Below are 20,467 nucleotides of genomic sequence, written 5' to 3' on the forward strand. Positions count from 1 at the left end.
AAAAATCTACTATTTCTATAAGCAAGTGGGGTGCTTATTTGAAAATACGCGAATTTAAACCAAAATCATGATTTCAAATAACAAATATTTGATAAAAAAAATAATTTTTAACATGTTTTACCAAACGTCTTTGCGATTTCAAAAATGCAATGTTTAAACACGCAATTTTTAAAATCACACTTATTGAAATCACAATTCTAAATGGACCTTATGTACTATTATAGTCACACTAAAATAGAATAATCATAGTTGATGTCCCAGAAGTCTTCCTTCTTCTTTCCTCTTTAATTTTTAATTTTTAATTTTTTTAATTTTTAATTTTATTTTATTCTCTACTCCATTTGCAACCAACGTTTGGCAGCTTAGTTACCACATTTTGAAGCACATGAAGGCAAAAGGTAAACCTACTCATAAGATGTTGACTAACGTATAGACCTCCACTTCATTGCAAATTACTAAAATTAAGAGTGGTTGAGATCATCATGTGCTTCGATTATAAGTCAGTTTTTATTGGCATCGTTGTCTTTAACTACCACATTCTTGATTCTTACGTCCTATCATGTCATTGTGAGCCTTCAACTGATATTATCAATTACAAGCGGAAAAAAAATGAAAGAAATCAATGATATAGTACAAAGAGTTTAGGTTTGGATTTGGCTTATTAGAGCACATAGGTGTCATAATTTTTTCAACGGTCCAGATTTAATTTTTTCTTTTTTATTGCACCTAAGTCAAACCCGACTTGGATTACCTAATACATGTTCTTTGTAGAGGTTTTTGGGATGGGAAATACATTCATGGTAATTACTTGTTTAAATTGCCAGCAATTTAGGCCGATAGTATCAAAGAACTCAAGTGGGATCCAACTTTCTAGGTAGGTAGTCCAACACTTCAAAATTAATTTGGACAATTAAAGTCAAATTTGTTGAAAAGAAATCAATGATTTAGTATAAAGAGTTTAGGCTTGGACTTGGCATAAGTGTTATAGTTTTTTTGGGTAAAATCCACTTAACCCCATCAAACTACCACCTCAATGACAATCTACCCCCCAAACTATTAATTGCGATCATTTACCTCCCAAACTACCAAAATAATGACAATGTACCCCCAATTTTTTAAAAAAATAACGAAATTACCCTTACTAAAATACTAAAAATTAATTTTTCTTTTTTCAAAATTTTAAGAGTATTTTTGTCTTATTGAAAATTCTATAGGGGTAATTTCGTCATTTTGCTAGCATTAGGGGGTACATTGTCATTGTTTTGGTAGTTTGGAGGGTAAATTGTCGTAATTGATATTTATGGAGTAGATTGTCATTAGGGTGGTAGTTTGAGGGGACTAAGTGAACTTTACCCTAGTTTTTTCAATGGTCCAAATTTGATACGACTGTTTTTCTTGTAAAACATTTGAAATTAAATCTAAACCGTTGAAGAAATTACTACACATATCTTATAGTTTTTTTATCACACTAAATGCAAATCCAATTTGGATTACCTAAATCTAAACCGTTGAAGAAATTATTGCACAAAGCCTCTTTTTCAAATAAGCACCCCTTAGCCGTAGACTAATATTTGGACTTGCAATCTGCAACTGCAACTTCTGTTTCCAACAACTGTAGCCTCCTTTCAGGCCGTTTGTGAGTTTATATATATATATATATATATATATATATGGAGAAAAATACACTTTACCCCTCGAACTATCCACCAATTTGCACTTTTAATCACAATGTTTAAAAAGTGACACTTTATCCCTTCAAAGTATCTGATATTTACACTTCACTCCCATGATGTACACTTTACCCCCTGAAGTATTTTGAATTAACATTTTACCCTTTTGAGTTGACATTTTACCTCCCAAAACTTAGTTACTTCGAAAGAGTAAAGTGTCAACTCAAAATACTTCAGGGGGTAAAGTGTACTTCATGGGGGTCAACTGTCAATGTCAGATACTTTGAGGGATAAAGTATCACTTTTTAAAAATTGGGGTTAAAAGTACAAATGAGTAAATAGTTCAGGGGTAAAGTATATTTTTCCCATATATATACTAATTTCAATATGAAAGAGAAAAAAGGATTTCTCTCCCTATTCAAATGCCCATCCGAGAGCATTTGGCTTCATAATACTTTTTTTTTTTTTTTTTTTTTACAAAGGACTGCATAAATCTTATTTTCCAGCCCAAAAAACAGATTATAATCTCTTTTGGCAGCTCAATCTTCACGGTAATAATTATGCCAATTCTGCCTAAAAATCTCTTCACGTGATCAAGAGGGTTCCCTTTTTCAGTAGATGAGATTAGGATGAAAGTATATTATCTCAACGCTTTCTCTGGCTTGCACTTCAAAATAAAATTTTGGCCTGCGGTAATGTAATCAAGATTTCATCTCTTAAATTCTTTTTTTCTATGAAAGCAAGAGATTGAAAGTGTTGTTCTAAATTCTGCCTTATTCCATTCCATGAAATCTAGAAGCACTTCTGCAACCTTATCTCTCTCCATTGGTCTTTCCCTAGCGCTATTTTTTAAAATTTTTTTACTTCTTTCAAAGGTATTATACTATTATCGCTTAGCGCCTATGCTAAAGGGAATGAAGGCCTTCCTTAGAAGTTGTTGCTTAATCGAAAGGATATAACACATACGAAACCTTAGCTTCGCTGACTTTCTAAGGTATAACCTTCGCCACAACATTAGTGGCTTAGCTCTTCACGCTTCCCGCAGGCTTTTTATTATAGAGAGCGAGTAAGGGGGTTAGTATGGAAGAATGGTCCACTCCGCAAAGCTGAGCTTTTCGGTTCGCTCATATGCCAAGGTTATTCATCCAATAAGTCACCCAATTGTATACAAGATATTGAAAACAAACATAATTTGTCTTAAATTTCATACCTCACAAACATGTGCTAGTGTGCTCAAGGTAAATTTAAATTGAAACAAGAAGCATCCAATGTTGCTAAAAGTAAGTGACAAGACTCAAAATTTCTAAGTCAAATAATCATGTATTCATAACTTTAATTCCAACAATGAAATTCAAATCAAAATCAAAGCCCAACCACATGCTTAAGAATAACATAACCACAATATTGGACAGTGTTTTGTTCATCCATACCCCCAAACTTGAATCATACATTGTTCCCAATGTGTGTACAGAACTGTAAAACAAGAGCAAGAGGATAGGAATACCTGAATGAGCAGATGTGTGACATATCATACCCCCAAACTTGTATGCAAAAACACATGTCCTAAAAAAAATAAGTGATACTCCAACCAAATACCAGTCAAGTGTAGTGCATTGTTGTCAAAATATAATCAAAGAATGAAACAACAATGAAGAAAATAAACCTAGATGGAGATCATGTACCCTGATGGAGTGAGGTTTGAGTGCACATGGCTTGCACTTGAACCTATGAAGCTGTCTCATATAGTCAAAATATATGGGATCCGCCAAGTCAACGGAATCCACACCCTTGATGTGCTTAGTGCTCTCTAACCTTTAAGTTTAAATTTGAAGCACCAATATTTTTTTTTCTTGGACCAAAGAGAATAAATTTTACCTATAGAAAGGTAATTCATAATGTCCGTAGATCGAGGAAAATCACTCTGAGTATTCTCAAATAGTTTCTCATCCTGAAGGGAATCATGAACTGGAATAAAATGAGGAGAATACTCAAGGAATTTTTCTACCTCAGTGGTCTCTTTTTGCTCTTTCATGCTACTCTCCTCGTCTCTAGGTAAGTCATAAGCAATAATAACCAAGAGAGTGTCACTTGTCCCTAAAAATGAAAATTTCAAATTACCTAGAATAGGGGATCGGAGCTCATATGGTGTCTCGAGAATAGGAGTGGATGATGAAGGAGCCTTAGTGCTCACTTCCTTGCCTTTTGCCCAATGTAGATCATGTGGGCCTCAATTTGCTCCTCCTTCCTCTTTTCCATTTGATTTTCGACCACTTCTCCACTCCTCCGTGTAGTGATAGCTTGCTCATGATAAGAAGTACTCCCATCCACCATATAGTGTCTCTTAGGATTGGCCATCGGCTGGCTTGGAAGCTCTCCTTCTTCTTCCCTATTGAGGGTATTGACAATTTGTTCGATGTGAGCTTCTATCTTGGCGATGGATTAGTGTGAGAGTGCATCAGTTGATCATTGGCCTCCAGTCGGCTGAGAACAACTAACACCTTCTCTTCAAAGTCAGAATTCCTCGGAGGAGGTGGCTCGACCTGATACTACTATTGTGAAGCTGATTGATATTAAGGGGAATAATAGGATTGATCATTGAACTGCAAATATGCTTGATGGTGCAGTTCATGAAATTGTGGGGCATAATTTCTAGGAGCTTGAGCTTGCCACGAGAGATTAGAATGGTAGCTCCATACCGGGTTATAAATATCAAAATAAGGGTTATTCTCTGGTCTAGAGAACGGTGTGTTCATATGCTCATAAGAATAGTTAGAAAATTGTCTAGTGGTAGGACAATCTCTAACATGGTGATAAGGACTATACCAATATGAACATGGTACATGGGGTGTTAGAATGTCTTCCCACATGAACTACACTAACAAAAATAAAATAAAATAAAAACTCACAAACGGCCCGAAAAGAGGCTACAGTTGTTCAAAACAGAAGCTGTAGCTGCTAGGAATAGGCACTGCGTCATAGGTGCGCTCAATCACACTAGAGGGTGCGCTCGAGCGCACTGTCGACAAGGGAAGGGCGTAGGGGGAATTGGCTCGCGCGCAGCTTGCTGGAATCTGGCAAGGTGCGTAGGTGCGCTCGAGCGCATTGCCGATGATGATAAATATTTGGGTCTACCAGCTTTGGTGGGCAAGTCACGCACTCGAGAATTTCAGCATCTTAAGGAGAGTGTAAGGAAGAAGGTCTCTAAATGAAAATAAAGTTTCTATCACAAGCTGGGAAGAAGATCATTTTTAAAAGCGGTGGTCCAAGCAATACCCACCTACACAGTATGAGCATATTTTTACTCCCTAAAATGTTATGGAAAGAGCGTAATGTGATCATGCATAAATTCTAGTGGGTGCATAAGAATAATGACAAGAAAATAGCTGGGAAAAAATGGGGTGTGCCAAGTCCCAAGGGGGAATGGGATTTCGTGACCTATGTTAGAATATTATATTCTCAATATATTATGGAAATATTTGATACCGTATTCATTATTGTAAATATGCTAATTTTATATGATTTTGTAATTATTGTATTTCCTTTTTCTTAGGACCTCATTCAACTATAATTAGGCAATTCTATTGTACAATTGAACATACATCAGAAATACAAATTTCTTCCCTACAATTATCTTTCTGTTGTCTATTTTAACATGATATTAAAGCCACCATTTTCTTGGTGCCTCTTTTAAGCCTTCGTTCATCGTTCGTACTTTTTTTAAAAAATTTATTTTTTAGCGTTCTTTTTGTTTCAACATTACACCAAACGCTTGTTGCAGTTTTTTTTGTACGTGACGGAAGTTGTAGAGGTCTTATCATTCAAAATCGAAAAATTTGTGAAGAAACAGGTCCAAAATAGTCTGCCAAATGCCTTCACACGCCGCCACGCACCGGTCACTCTCTCTGCGTGTGAGATTCACATGCCACATGCTCCTCAGTCTTGCCACACACCAGATCCTCGGTACTCCATAGTGCCGCATCACATTGGATCACTGCCTGCGGTTGTACCTTTATTGTTGTGTACCATGTCACACTAGATCTCTGCTCGCGGGTGCACTCTAGCTACAGTGGGCATGTCACACCAGATCCGTTCATGAGGCTGTACCTGCACCTCCGCCACACAGGATTACCAATCTTGATAATATTGTCCGTGCTATTGACAATATTTTAGACGATTCCAATTATATGTTGTGGACTCAAAATATGGATTTTTTTTAGAGGAAGAATATTATGGCGTTATGTTTGTGGGGATGCTGTTGCACCCACACAAAAAGAATGTGAATCAGCTAACAAATTTGCCAATACACTTAAAGATTGGGATAGTGCAAATTATAGGATTATTTCTTGGTTTATTAATACTTTAGTTCCTTCTATCCACAGTTTGCTTCCCAAGCTTGGTAATGCAAAGGCTGCCTAGGAGTTTTTGGCAAAGCGATACAATTGTACTTATGATGCCTCACTAGAGTTTCAAATTGAAACTAAACTCTATCAGACACGTCAGGAGCCAGGTCAATCTATTACTGATTTTTATTCTCAAACTAATAATCTTTGGGAGCAATTATCCGCTGCAGATCCTCAATTGAAGTATCCTGAAGATGTGGAAATATTCGCAAACTATCGGATTCGTCAGAAGTTTATGCATTTCATGATGGCTCTTCATACGGATTTTGAACCCACCTGGGCTTCTCTCTTACACCACAATCCTCTTCCCATATTAGAAGCTGCTGTAATAGAACTTATGTTTGAAGAGATTCAACGGTCCACTATGCACTTGCAATCTCCAGATATGGTTGTTGCTACTACACCTTAGAGTGTTCCTAAATTTCCTCCTAGACGATCCACACCACAGTCGTCCTCCACGAAGTTAATTTGCAACTATTGCAAACAACCTGGTCATTCTGTTGCTAATTGCTACAAGCTCCAAAACAAACGTCAATCACGGGCTTCGTTCCAACAGACAGCCGAAGTTGTTTCATCTGGTTCCTCTCTGCACATGCATCTTGCACTGAGAACCCATCTCAATCCTCTGCTCTCACTGCATCTGAGGTTGAGGCATTAATCCATTAGGTTCTGTCTTGTTCCTCTATTGCCTTGTCTGTCACATCAGGTAAAAATTCATGGTTTATTGACTCTGCTTGCTGCATTCATACGACTCCTAATCCCACTTTATTTTCCCAAAAGTATGTCATTTCTCCCAATCCTGCCATTTATACTGCTGATGGTTCTAGGTTACCTGTTAGTCACACTGTGTCTATTTCTTCGCCTAATTTGTTTGTTGATAACACATATCTTGTTCCCCAATTGTCATTAAATCTTCTTTCAGTTGGCCAACTTTGTGAACTAGGTTTGAAGTTGACATTTTCTAATAGGGGTGTTGATGTGCAGGATCCACATACGGGTCAACTAATTGGGATCGGCCGTAAGATTGGATGTCTTTTTGAGCTTTCATTCCTACAAACTCCTACCCACTTAGTAGCTCCTGTCATAACATTCACTGCCTCTTCCAACTTATGGCATTCTCATTTGGGTCATGCATCTCTACCACGTGTCCAACTTCTTGCGTCTCAGGGTCATCTAGGATTAGTAGATGTAAAATCTTTTGGTTGTGTTTTTTATCATCTTGGAAAGCAAACACATTTATTTTTTTAATAAAAGTGAGTCTTCGTCTTTTGCACCATTTGATTTGGTTCATTATGATATTTGGGGCTATTCCCACTGAAGGGGGATCTCGTTGTTTTGTTATTTTTCTTAATGATTATTCTCGTTATACTTGGATATATTTATTACAGCATCACTCTGAACTCACTCAAGTTTATCAAAATTTTCATCAAATGGTGGTACAAACCCAATTTTCTCGTATCATCAAAATTTTTCATTCAGATAATGCTATGGAGTATAATGAGAAATCTTTTCAAAATTTTTTAAAACAAAATGGAACCCTCTCTCATTGTTCTTGCCCCTATACTTCTCAGCAAAATGGGCGTGTAGAATGCAAACATCGTCACATCTCAGACACAGTAAGAGCTCTTCTCATCTCTGCCTCACTTCCTGAACATTTTTGAGGTGAGGTTGCTCTCACTGCTGTTTACACGATTAATCTCGTGCCTTCCCCAACTATTCATAATCAAACTTCTTATGACCGCTTATATGGTAGCACACCCAACTATTCTTTGCTTCGCATCTTTGATTGTATTTGTTTTGTTGCTCTTCCTCCACATGAGTGTACCAAACTTGAACCTCGCTCTCGCTTGTGTTGCTTCCTTGGTTATGGCATCACTCAAAAAGGTTATCGCTGCTATGACCTCATTGCCCAACGACTTTGGATCTCTTGTCATGTGGAGTTCTGGGAATATAAAATGTTCACCAGTCAAATGCATTTTCCGCATTCCTCCTCCACATATTCTCCTGTCTTCACTGACCCTTCCATTGTCTTATTTCCTGGATCATCTGCAGATAACTCAAGCTCATTGGACGAACCTTCTACGACTGCTTCTAATTTGCCTGATTCGACTACGGATCCTCCTGCTACATCACACACTCCCAAGCCTTCCCATGAACCTCATCGCTCCGATAGGGTAAGAGCACCACCTGCCCATCTCTATGATTATCATTTTTTTTCTTCTGTTATTGCTACTCTTCACGAACCTCACTCTTATCGTGAGGCTAGTGCTGATTCTCTTTGGCAGAAAGCTATGTCTGATGAACTAGATGCCCTTTCTGAAACCCATACATAGGACCTGGTGGATTTGCCTCCTAGGAAGTTTGCAGTGGGATGTAAGTGGGTTTATAAAATTAAGACTCGTGCAGATGGATTTGTGGAATGCTATAAGGCTCGTCTTGTTGCGAAAGGCTTTGCTCAGGAGTATGGTATTGACTACGAGGAGACTTTTCCTCATGCTGCTAGACTAACCTCTGTTAAATCCTTACTTGCAGTTGCTACTGTTCGTCATTGGCAGTTATTTCAAATAGATGTTAAAAATGCATTCCTCAATGGTGATCTTACAGAAGAAGTCTATATGCACCCTCCACCTGGCTATTACCATCCACCACACAAAGTTTGCAGACTCCATCGGGCACTTTATGGTCTCAAGCAAGCTCCTTGTGCTTGGTTTGCCAAGTTCAATTTTGTGGTTGCTCAACAAGGCTTTGTTTCTAGTTCATATGACTCAACTATCTTTCTTCGGACTACTAATACTGGTATTATTCTTATCCTTCTCTATGTAGATGATATGATTATTACTGGTGATGGCATTTCAGGCATCCGCGCTCTTCAATCCTTTTTTAGCCAAAATTTTGAAATGAAGGACTTTGTGTGACATCCTATAAATTTTGTAGATTAAAATAAAATTATAAAGCATTTTTGTTTTATATATTTAATTCATATACTCATATATAGAAAAGCCATTAGAATAGAACTCTAGGTGAGTTTTTATCCAATTAAATATCATGTAGATCTCCTAGAATATAGGAAGAGATTTTATCTCTTCTTAACTCAATGTGGTATATATATATATATATAAAAGAGGACTCATTTAGTTAGGAGAGTATTAGTGGGATTATTAGTCTATTAAATACTTGGGAGTCTTCTAGATTTTAGGAGGATTTATTGCTTAATAATAATAATAATAATTAGAAAAAGAAAAAGAAAAAAGAAAAGAAAAAAGAGACGTTGCCTCCAAGCCACTTTTATCAACGTGTCGTACGCCTTTTTTTTTCATTTGCCATTTGTTTTCATGCATAAGATGAAGCCTCCATATAATGGACATTTGTCCTTTTGCATGATTTTCCCCATAGCCATTTGACACATGTCCTTTAGCTTAATTTTTTGTTTTATTATATCTCTCTCTCTCAACTCTCCTTGATATACTATAAATACCCCATAGGGCCTTCTTTTCTCCTCACGACCACACAGTAGCGAAAATAAGAGGTTATTTCAAGTTTTCCAACCTCATTTCTAGCACAGTAGCGGTAAATGCCCCCCAAGATGCTTGCTTTCTTGTCCATGTTCACGAATTTAGTGTCTTGAAGCTGTAATTCTTGTTTTCTGTTTCTGGGTATTGGTTAGTTACCGGAGATTTGTCCCATTTTTCCTGGAATTTGACTATTTAGTATAATTGATTGACTGGTAGAGAAAACTTGTGGTGGTGGTGGGATTTGAAAAGTCATCGTTTTGTTCATAGAATTTGGGGAGAAGTAAGAAATGAGTGTTTAATTTTATTATTGCTTCCTGAGCTTGTAAAGTTTGATTGGACTAAATCATGGGTATTTTAGGATTCTTGTATGGGTGGCTACTTAAGGAGTTTGACTCTTATTATTGAAATGTTAGTTTTGTAGGTTTTATAGAGATTATATATATTTTGTTTAGACAGATTTTTTCACATAAGTCAGTATAATGTTTTTGTGACTAGATATTATACATCCATAATAATGATAATAACAATAATAATTTTTTTTGTATGTGTAAGACTTATTGGATAAATGATTAGCACCTCACACATGTATATATATATATATATATATATATATATATATATATATATATGGATATTTTATTTAAAATTTTGACTTAAACTTTAATATACTCTTTTAAGTTCATCTTTACAATTTATTTAGGTGAAAGGACGACTCGACTCAACCCAACGTCAAATCCAAGTAAGGGGACACAACACCAAAAACCCCAATAGATTTTATTATAAATCTTTTGGAAAATGTTGAGGATTTTATAAAGGATTCACTTACATGATTTTCAATTGCACTTCCTTTCATATTTTAATGCCAAGTTTTATTTAATCATATGTCATTGTTTAAGAATTACATGTTACAGTTACCCTATTTCATGATTTATGCATGACTGTAATTATGAATAAAAAGAGCTCTCAAAGTTCATGGCATAGCATACAGTTACAAATGAGCTTACAGATCATATGAAATGTTATATGTGCATTTATGGTTATAAATGTTTAACCCGAGACACAATTATAGTGACGATCGGTACCGCGTAGGGTAGCATGGCAAGCACACCGAAAGACGGTTACGAGAAGGTGTGTGCTACCGGCCAGGTGGCCTTCACCTAGGGAAGTTCCCAACCTGGTAGCTCTCCCCTGTGACGACAGGATGAGCATATAGGTCCTTCAGGACAAGCCAACGTGCGCTACTCACGGTAAATTTGTGGTATCGGGTCAAAAGGGTAAAACAGTAGTTTTGAAAGAAAAGTAAAAGGAAGTGCTTGTACATCTTATAAGTTACTTGCTATTCTTGTCAATTATTTTATCATTTATGCATAACTGAGATTATAGCATAAAATATGCATAGCATGTTTTATAGCATCTTGGTGTTGTGGCTACTTACTAAGTTGTCGAACTCACCTCTTTTCCCTTTAAATTTTTCAGATACCGTTATACATAATAGTGTTGAGAATGGAGCTTCCCGTAGGTGTCCTTATTCTTGAGGACCCGATTATATGGCCTTATGCTTGGGACACATGGACCTACTGCTTTGCGGAGCCGTATGAGTTTTAGAGCTTGGGATGGGTTGCAAGGATCAAGCCATTGTTCTGCAGACTTTTGTTTTTTTGTAGACTGCACAATTTTTGTTTTGTGTATATAGGAAAACACTTGACGCATGGGGAGGCTATAACCTCCCTATAGTAGTCACTTTTGATTATGCCTCCTAACAGGGCTTGAAATGTTTTTTTTTTTTTTTTGGATTCCCAGCTCATATGTAAACAAGATCTTGTAAATGTTCATATTAAAACACTAGTTCTATATAACTTTTGACTTCCTATCTTTCCTTAGTTTAGTATTAATGTAATGATATTTGATAATTATATTCCTTAATTATTGTGTTTTCCCTTTTAAGTTCGCGTTCCCCTATTCTTCTTAATCGGGGGCGTGACACTTAGGACACTCAGCTACTTTCTTGGTCTTAAGGTTACTTCAAGTAATGATGATTATTATCTCTCTCAAGCCAAATATGCATCTGATCTACTTTTTTGAGCAGGTCTGACAGATAGTAAAATAGCGAGCAGCCCCTTGAGACCAATGTCAAACTTCTACCACGGATGGTGAGCCTTTATCAGATGCTACTCTCTATAGGTAGCTAGTAGGCAGTCTCATCTATCTTACTGTTACACGGCCTGATATTGCCTATGCTATTCATTTGGTGAGTCAATTTATGAGTGCACCTCGATCTACTCATTATGCTGTTGGTCTTCGCATTTTGCGCTATGTCAAGGGTACTATGTTTCGTGGTCTTCACTTCTCTTCTCATTCATCTCTAAAGCTCCGGGCCTACTCTGATGCTGATTGGACTAGTGATCCCATTGATTGTCGCTCCACCACTGGATATTCTTTCTTACTTGGAACTTCTTTAATTTCATGGTGCAGTAAGAAACAATCTGTTGTTGCTCGATCTAGTACTGAAGCTGAGTATCGTGCTCTTGTTGACACTACATCTGAACTTCTTTGGTTACAATGGCTTTTGTCTGACATGGGTGTTCCTTAGTCCACTAGTTCTCCTATTCATTGTGACAATTAGAGTGCCATACAAATTACTCATAATGATGTTTTCCATGAGCACACCAAACATATCAACATTGATTGTCATTTCATCTGACATCATCTTCAGCATGGTATTTTACATCTTCATTCTGTCACCTCTACATATCAATTGGCGGACATTTTTACCAAATCTAATCCACCGGGATGACTCAATGATCTTATCTCTAAACTCTAGTTGGCTTTGCCCCTAGAGTTTGAGGGGGGACATTAGAATATTATATTCTCATAATATTCTCAATATATTACGGAAATATTTGATACCATATTCATTATTGTAAATATGCTGATTTTATATGATTTTTTAATTATTGTATTTCCTTTCTCTTAGGGCATCATTCAACTATAGATATGTCATTTTATTGTACAATTAAACATACATCAGAAATATAAATTTCTTCCCTACAATTATCTTTCTGTTGTCTATTTTAACAACCTACATTGTTTTAACAAGGCTTTACTTGCAAAAAAATGTTGGCGTTTGGTGCAACAACCTAAAAATTTGGCTACAAAAATCATCAAGGCCAAATGCTACCCAAAGAATACATTGCTGGCAGCAAAACTTGGGAGTAGACAATCGTTGGCTTGGCGAAGTATCCTCTTAGCAAAAGATCTTCTTCAGGTAGGAATAGTGTGGCGCATCGTAGATGGACAGTCGGTGCATATATGGGGTGATAAATGGGTCCAAAAAATGTCTTCGTTCTCTATGCAAACTCCATGTAGAATCTTACCAATGGAAGTGAAGGTCTACGATATGATAGAACCCAACCATTCAAGGTGGAATATTCCACTCATTCGAGAAAATTTTTGGAAGGAGGAAGCGGACATGATTTGTAGTCTACCTTTAAATAGGTACAAAAAACATAATAAGCTGATTTGGCAAGCTATAAGTACAGGGGAATTTCCGGTTTGGAGTGCATATTACCTGGAGATGGACCGCAATGTGGCTGAGTGTGGGGAAGGGTCTAATAAATCAACCTATAATTCTTTATGGAAGAAAATATGGAATTTGAAAATCCCCAACACAACAAAGGTCTTTCTTTAGAGGGCGTGAAATAACATTCTTCCTACAAAAGAAAATCTCCTTCGCAAATGGATTGTGGCTGATGGTATGTATATTCTTTGTAGTAGAGATGTGGAGACAGCTACCCATGCCCTATGGCAGTGCCCGGTGGCACAAGACGTTTGGGGTGCTAGTGGTCGTATAATTTAGAATAGTGCAGCTATAAGGTGGGTTTCATGAAGGTTTTTTAATTCCTGTCTCACAGGTGCAACACAGAGGATATTGTAACAGAATACTTCTCTAGAACAAAGAATGGAAATGGAAAAGAAAAGAATCAACTCTTTATTGAATGGAATTGGCCAATTCGAGATGGCTAATCTCCTACAGTTTCTGCCAAAATGCAAAAAAGACTCCCCTCCTTTGCACTCCACCAGCCTTTATAAGGCTTAATCAGTTGAGGCAATTCTGTTTTACAATTCTGTTTACAGTTTTAGTTCCAACTAACTACCATATCCACACGTGCACAATCTCCTAACAGAATTACTACATTAACTACATAACAGATGATGTGTGCCAAATATTGCATATTTGGACCCCTTAATTTACTTGTGTTAATCCTTTAGCTGTGTTATTATCTGATGTTCTGTGTTAGTTTTGTGTTTTTAGTATTTTGTAGGTGTTGAAGAAAAACTACTTTTTGGAAGAAAACATACTTTGAGAAGACCTAGATGATGTGGTTAAGTTTAACCAAATCCAAAAAATGGGTAAATCGGATTAAGGATAAGATTGGATAAAATTTCGAATTGGATTCAAATTCATATTCTACACGTCTCAGTATTTTGACCATAACTTTTTGCTCACATATTCGATTGAGGTGATTCAAGTGGCGTTGGAAAGCTAACTCAAAATACTACAATTCATTGTGAATAGGATTTTCCTAATTCGGACGTTTACTATTCCAAAATCGTCCCGTAATTAAATGGTACAAACCTGGACGAATTGTATCCGATTTCAACTTGTAAAACCCTAAGTTTTAGGTCTATAAATAGGGAATTATCAGATTAGTTGAGGGGGCTACGAATTTGAAGATTGCAGAGAAGAAAGAAGAGAGTTTAAGGTTTTCCTAACTTTTGAATCTCTACTTTGTGATTCTTATTTGTAAGTACTCGATTTTACATTATGAATTCAATCAATTTTGTTTTGTCTTTCAATAACATGAGAGGCTAAACCTTCAACTAAGGTTGAAGATGAAGCCTCACTTATGATTAGCAACTTTGTTTCATGTATGTAATATTTCCCAATTTAATGGTTTAATTGCTCTATTGTTTTACTTCTAATCAATTGGATTGAATAACTTCTTGGATATCTTTTGTGATTCAAGGATACACTTGATGATTTAAGATTATTCAATACAATTGATTGCTTGGTTTTCTTTGTTAAAAATTGGATTTCCTCTGTGATTTATTCTCTGGATACAATTGATGTTTTGATAAAGATTGGATATTTTCTTGTGATTTACGGATACAGTTAATGATTTGATCGAATATTGGATTTCTTTTGTGATTTGGGTTATGAATGGATACATGGGATCTTTTGATTAATTCTTTGAAGCAATAGTAAAACAAACTTAAGATTTATATGTGAGAACTTTGGGGAATATTATAGGTCATGAAATTATGTTGTTATGAATTTGTGAGTGCGGATTCCGAAACCTTAGTGCTTCGTCAAAAGATTTCAATCACTTTAAATTGCTTATGCTTTGGCTTTTTCATTCAAACAAAAAAAAATTCTCAAAAATTTGGAACTAGACTAGGGTTTAATTAATTTAGATTTAAAATTGCTTTCAATAATACAATTCCCTATGGGTTCGATCTCGCACTTGCAATCCATTAACTACAATTGATTCGTGCACTTGCGAGTTAAATAAATTTGCACAACAACAGACTTCAACTGCTCTTCCTTTCCAGCTCATCTTCTAAGCTCCACTTCACTGCCTGGCTCTGTTAGGAACTCCCTGTGACATAGCCTTTCCCTTTAAAGCACCTTGCCCACAAGGTGCGGATACGACTGTTGCATGTGAAACAATTCCTCCCAAGAAGCATCATCTTCAGTTTGACCCACCCATTGAACCAAAACCTCAGTGACTGCTCTATTATCCTTCCTTTTACTTCTTCGAGCCAGAATTTTCAAAAGATCAAATAAGATAACCCCCTGCATATCAACATGAGGTAATTGAGGAAGAATAGAATTCCTGCTGCCAAGCTTTAGTTTCAACTGAGAGACATGAAAAACTGGATGTATGCGAGCTGTCAATGGTAAATCCAACTCATAAGCCACCTTCCCCATTTTGCGGATAATTTTGACGGGTCCATAAAACCGAGGAGATAACTTCAAAGACCTTCTAATACCCACTGACTGTTGTCTGTAAGGCTGCAGCCTTAGATACACCATCTGCCCCACCTCAAAAATAGGGCTGGCAATTTTGACACGACCCGACAACCCGACACGAACACGACACGAAATTAGCGGGTTTGGGTTTACATTAAACGGGTTTGGGTCATAAACGGGTCGACCCGTTTATGAGTGCTTAACGGGTCGTGTCACGGGTCAACCCGCGGGTGACCCGCCAGACCCGTTTGTCTTTTTTTTTTTTTTACTTAAAAGAATTAAAGAAAAAATGAAAAAGTAAAAACAGCACAGAGAGGCTAAGAGCCATAGATTAGATCGTGAAGCCTCCAGTCCAGATCTAGAATTATAAACAAAAACCCATTCGGCCATTCCTCAATTTCCTCCCTCTCGGCCTCACCGGACCTCACGCCACCGCCCACGCCACTTAACTTCTAACTATTAAGTGATTTGGTATGGTTAGCCTGCTAGGAGTTTAATTTTAAGAGATAATTGCTAAAAATATTATTAATTTATTTATTTTTTTTTTAAAAAAAAAAAATCATTTTTTAAGTTAAACGGGTAAACGGGTCGTGTCGGGTCGTGTCGACCCGGAACGACCCGTTATTTAAACGGGTCTCACGGGTCGTGTCGTGCGACCCGTGAAAAACCCGGGTTCGAGTCGTGTCGGGGGGTCCGACCCGTTTAATAAACGGGTCGTGTCTGGGTCTTGGTTAAACGGGTCGCGGGTCCCCGCGGGTCGTAAACGGGTCGACCCGCGAACCCGTTTTGACAGCCCTACTCAAAAACTCTTTCAGATCTCCTTAAATCCGCATACCTTTTTATCATCTGCTGAGCTTGTTGCAAATTGTCCTTTAACAAAGACAAAATCTGCTCCCTGGAATGAAGAACTTCATCAACAGCTTCTAATCTTGTTGTCCCTGGAATATAAGTGAGCAATCGTGGAGGAGGTAAACCATAAACAGCTTCAAAGGGTGTCATTTTGGTAGAAGCATGCCATGTAGTAATATACCAATACTCTGCCCATGGCAGTCAAGACAGCCACTGTTTAGGTCGATTCTGCGCAAAACACCTCAAATATGTCTCAATACACTTATTCACAATCTTAGTTTGCCCATCAGTTTGAGGGTGATAACTAGTGCTAAATTGCAAAGTAGTGCCTCGAAGTTTAAACAACTCCTTCCAGAAAGCACTAGTGAAAACAGGGTCTCTATCTGAGACTATGGAAGTAGGCATTCCATGTAATCTTATGATATTCTGAACAAACACTTGAGCTATTTTAATTGCTATATAGGGATGTGAAAGAGCAATAAGATGGCTATACTTAGACAATCGGTCCACCACCACCATTATCATTGATTGCCCTTGAGAAATAGGTAACCCTTCAACAAAATCCATAGATACATCAGCCCAAATTCTGCTAGGAATAGGATGAGGTTGTAATAGTCCAGCAGGAGACATATTCTCATACTTAGATTGTTGGCAAACCTCACATTCCCTGATAAACTTCTTAAGGTCTTTAGTCATCCCTTTCCAATAAAAATCCATTTTGGCCCTCTGTAAAGTTTTAGCAAACCCTGAATGACTTGCCATCGGATCACCATGAACAAAGTGTAACACTTGTGCTCTTATGGTTGGAGAACTCCCAATATAGATCCTCTTTTTATAGAACAGCAAATTATCTCTAAGGGAAATTTTTTTTGAATCTAGCTCACCTTTATCCCATTGCTCCAATAAAGCTTTCAACTACAAATCAGTTTGATACTCAGCTTTTAAATCCTTAACCCAACTGACAGTAGGTATGGACAAAAGAGACAAAGTCAACTCAGGTTTCCAATCCTCCCTTCTTGATAGAGCATCCGCTACTCTATTATCCACTCCCTTTTTGTACTCCACTGTAAAGTCATAGCCAATCAACTTAATGATCCATTTCTGCTGAAACGGGGTACCCACCTTCTGCTCCAAAAGGAATTTCAGACTTTGATGGTCTGTTTTGACAATAAATGGCCTCCCAACCAAATAAGGTCTCCATTTTTGAATAGCTATTACTAGGGCAAACAACTCATCCTCATAAGTGGACATATGAATAGCTTTCCCTTTGAGGGCTTTACTCAAGAATGCTATTGGCCTACCAGCTTGCATTAACACTGCTCCAATTCCAATACCACTAGCATCGCACTCAATCACAAATGGCTGGGAAAAATTAGGAAGAGCTAGGACTGGAGCTGTTGTCATGGCAGCCTTGAGACTGTTAAATGCACCAAAGCTGATTCATCCCAAGAAAAAGCATTTTTCTTTAACATAGCTGTCAATGGGGCTGCAATAGATCCATACCCTTGAATAAATTTTCTGTAGTAACCCATGAGTCCCAAAAACCCTCTCAAAGACTTAAGAGTTTTAGGAAAAGGCCACTCAACCATAGCTTGAATCTTTTCATGATCAGCCTTAACACCTTAAGCAGAAATCACATGTCCAAGATACTCCACCTCCTGACAACCAAACTTACACTTAGACATTTTAGCATATAACTGATTCTTTCTCAATAAATCCAAAGTGATCCTTAAATGCTACCTATGAGTATCCAAATCTTTACTGAAAACCAGAATATCATAAAAAAAAAACTAAGATGAACTTTCTAAGAAAAGGTTTAAAAACCTGATTCATAAGGCTTTGAAAAGTATATGGAACATTAGTAAGGCCGAATGGCATCACTAAAAACTCATAATGGCCCTCATAAGTGCGGAAGGCAGTCTTATGAATATCCTTCTCTACCACCCTAATCTGATGATAACCAGATTTTAAATCCAGTTTAGAAAACCATTGAGCTCCCCACAACTCATCTAACATCTCATCCACAACTGGTATAGGAAACTTGCCCTTGATAGTTACTTGATTCAAGGCTCTATAATCCATACACATTCTCCAGCTGCCATCTGCCTTCCTTACAAGTAAAACTGGAGAAGAGAAAGGGCTCTGACTGCATCTAATTACTCCAGACTGCAGCAACTCTTTCACAATCTTCTCTATCTCATCCTTTTGGTAAAAAGGGTACCGGTATGGCCTCACTGAAACAGGCTGTGCACCCTCCTTCAATTGTATTGCATGATCATGAGATCTTTTAGGAGGCAACTCCTTAGGATCAGCAAAAACATCTGCAAACTCTTCCAATAATTGAGCCATATGACCAACTTCTTTGTTTTGCTTCCTTCCATCTTCATCCCCTTGCATCTGGGTACTATCATCACCAAGAAGCTGGAACAAGACACCCTTGTTCTCACCTCTACTTAGTTTAAAGGATTCATCATCTTCTACACACAGATTCAGATTAGCAACCAGCCCTTCCAGCAAACAAGTTCTTTCCTCATACACAAACTGCACAGTGAGATTAAGAAAATCCCACAATATAGGCCCTAAAGTCCTCAACCATTGAATTCCAAGTACCATATCACAACCAGCCAAAGGTAAAATATAAAGGTCAACAACAAAAGTATAACCTTGCAACCTCACCTTTGTGTTATTACATTTACTAGGGCTTACAAGCTCATCTCCATTAGCTACTTTAACTTTGATAGATTCATTATTCACAGGCTGAATTCCCACTCCCTTAATCCTTTCCTGATCTAAGAAGTTATGTGTACTTCCAGAATCAATCAAAATTATTATCTTGTGATTGTTTATCATACCTACAATCCTCATAGTCTTAGGAGTAGGATTTCCAATAATGGCATGCAAAGAGATTTCAGGAAATTCTTCTAAAAAAAAATCACCTAGATCTGGTTCTTCTTCAACCTCTTTCAAATTGTTCACCTTCTCTTCGATCTCCTCAATCAAGAACAATCTTGGTGAAGCACAAACATGGCCACGGCTCCACTTAGCATCACAGTTATAACATAATCCTTTCTTCCTTCTATCCATCATCTCAGCATTAGAAATTTTTTGAACTGGTAACATTGCTTTACCAGAAACAGGAAGAGTAGCTTTATTCTGGTTATTACCATTCGCAGCATTCTCAAGACTCTTCTGTTGACCAAAAAGAGTAGTTTTTCCTCCCAAAAACCAGTACTCTTACTTTCTCCCCCAAAACTTCTTGCAGCATTATTATAAGGGAGTTGACTCCACTGTGGTTTAGTGCTTTTTCTGAAATTGCACACATAATCCTCCTGGATTTTTGCTAAAGAATAAGCATTAACTAGAGCCTTTGGTTTAAACATCTTTACTGCCAATCTAATTTCATCTTTTAACCCCCCCCCCCCCATAAAGCAACTCAATTTATGTGCTTCACGTAAATCAGCTACTCTATTAGCTAATACTTCAAATTGTTATTCCTGCAAAGATCCTTCTTGTTTCAACTTTGACAATGTTTCCATAGGGTCATCATAAGACCCCATACCAAATCTAGTCTGTAATGCTCTAGCAAAATCATCCCAAGTAGCAAAAGAATTTGATTTATGCAATTCTTGAAACCAAATTAAGGTTGTACCTTCCATATGAAAAGAAGAAATCTTCAACCTTTGACAATCTGGTGTAGAGTAGTGATCAAAGAACTGCTCAGCCTTGTAACACCAATTCAATGGATCCTCCCCATCAAATTTAGGAAACTCCAACCGAATGGACTTAGTGTGAAATCCATCTCCTGCCTGAAACCCTGCACCATTTGTTGCATGAATCCTTCCTTTTGAGGTTGAACCAAAATTGGCCTCCATAGTGTCAAAAGAGGAACTTTTATCTCTTTGCTCTGGTGCCCTCTGCGATTCCTGAATGCCTCTCATCACTTGTGCCAACTGTTCACTCAAGAAAGCAAACTGGTCATCTTGCTTTTTCTCAAAACGATCT

General features: G+C 37.4%; 1 protein-coding gene across 1 annotated transcript in view; it reads left to right on the forward strand.

Moving 5' to 3' along the window:
• Nucleotides 1-20,392: 20,392 nt before the first annotated feature.
• The window catches only part of LOC132188320 (uncharacterized), a 2,623-nt gene continuing 2,548 nt past the window's right edge, over nucleotides 20,393-20,467 (forward strand). The window contains exon 1 of the mRNA XM_059602780.1: nucleotides 20,393-20,431. Within this exon, the coding sequence (XP_059458763.1) occupies nucleotides 20,393-20,431 (39 nt within the window). The remainder of the gene's footprint in view (nucleotides 20,432-20,467) is intronic.

The sequence above is a fragment of the Corylus avellana genome, chromosome ca1 (assembly GCF_901000735.1).
Source record: "Corylus avellana chromosome ca1, CavTom2PMs-1.0".
NCBI classification, from domain to species: Eukaryota; Viridiplantae; Streptophyta; class Magnoliopsida; order Fagales; family Betulaceae; genus Corylus; species Corylus avellana.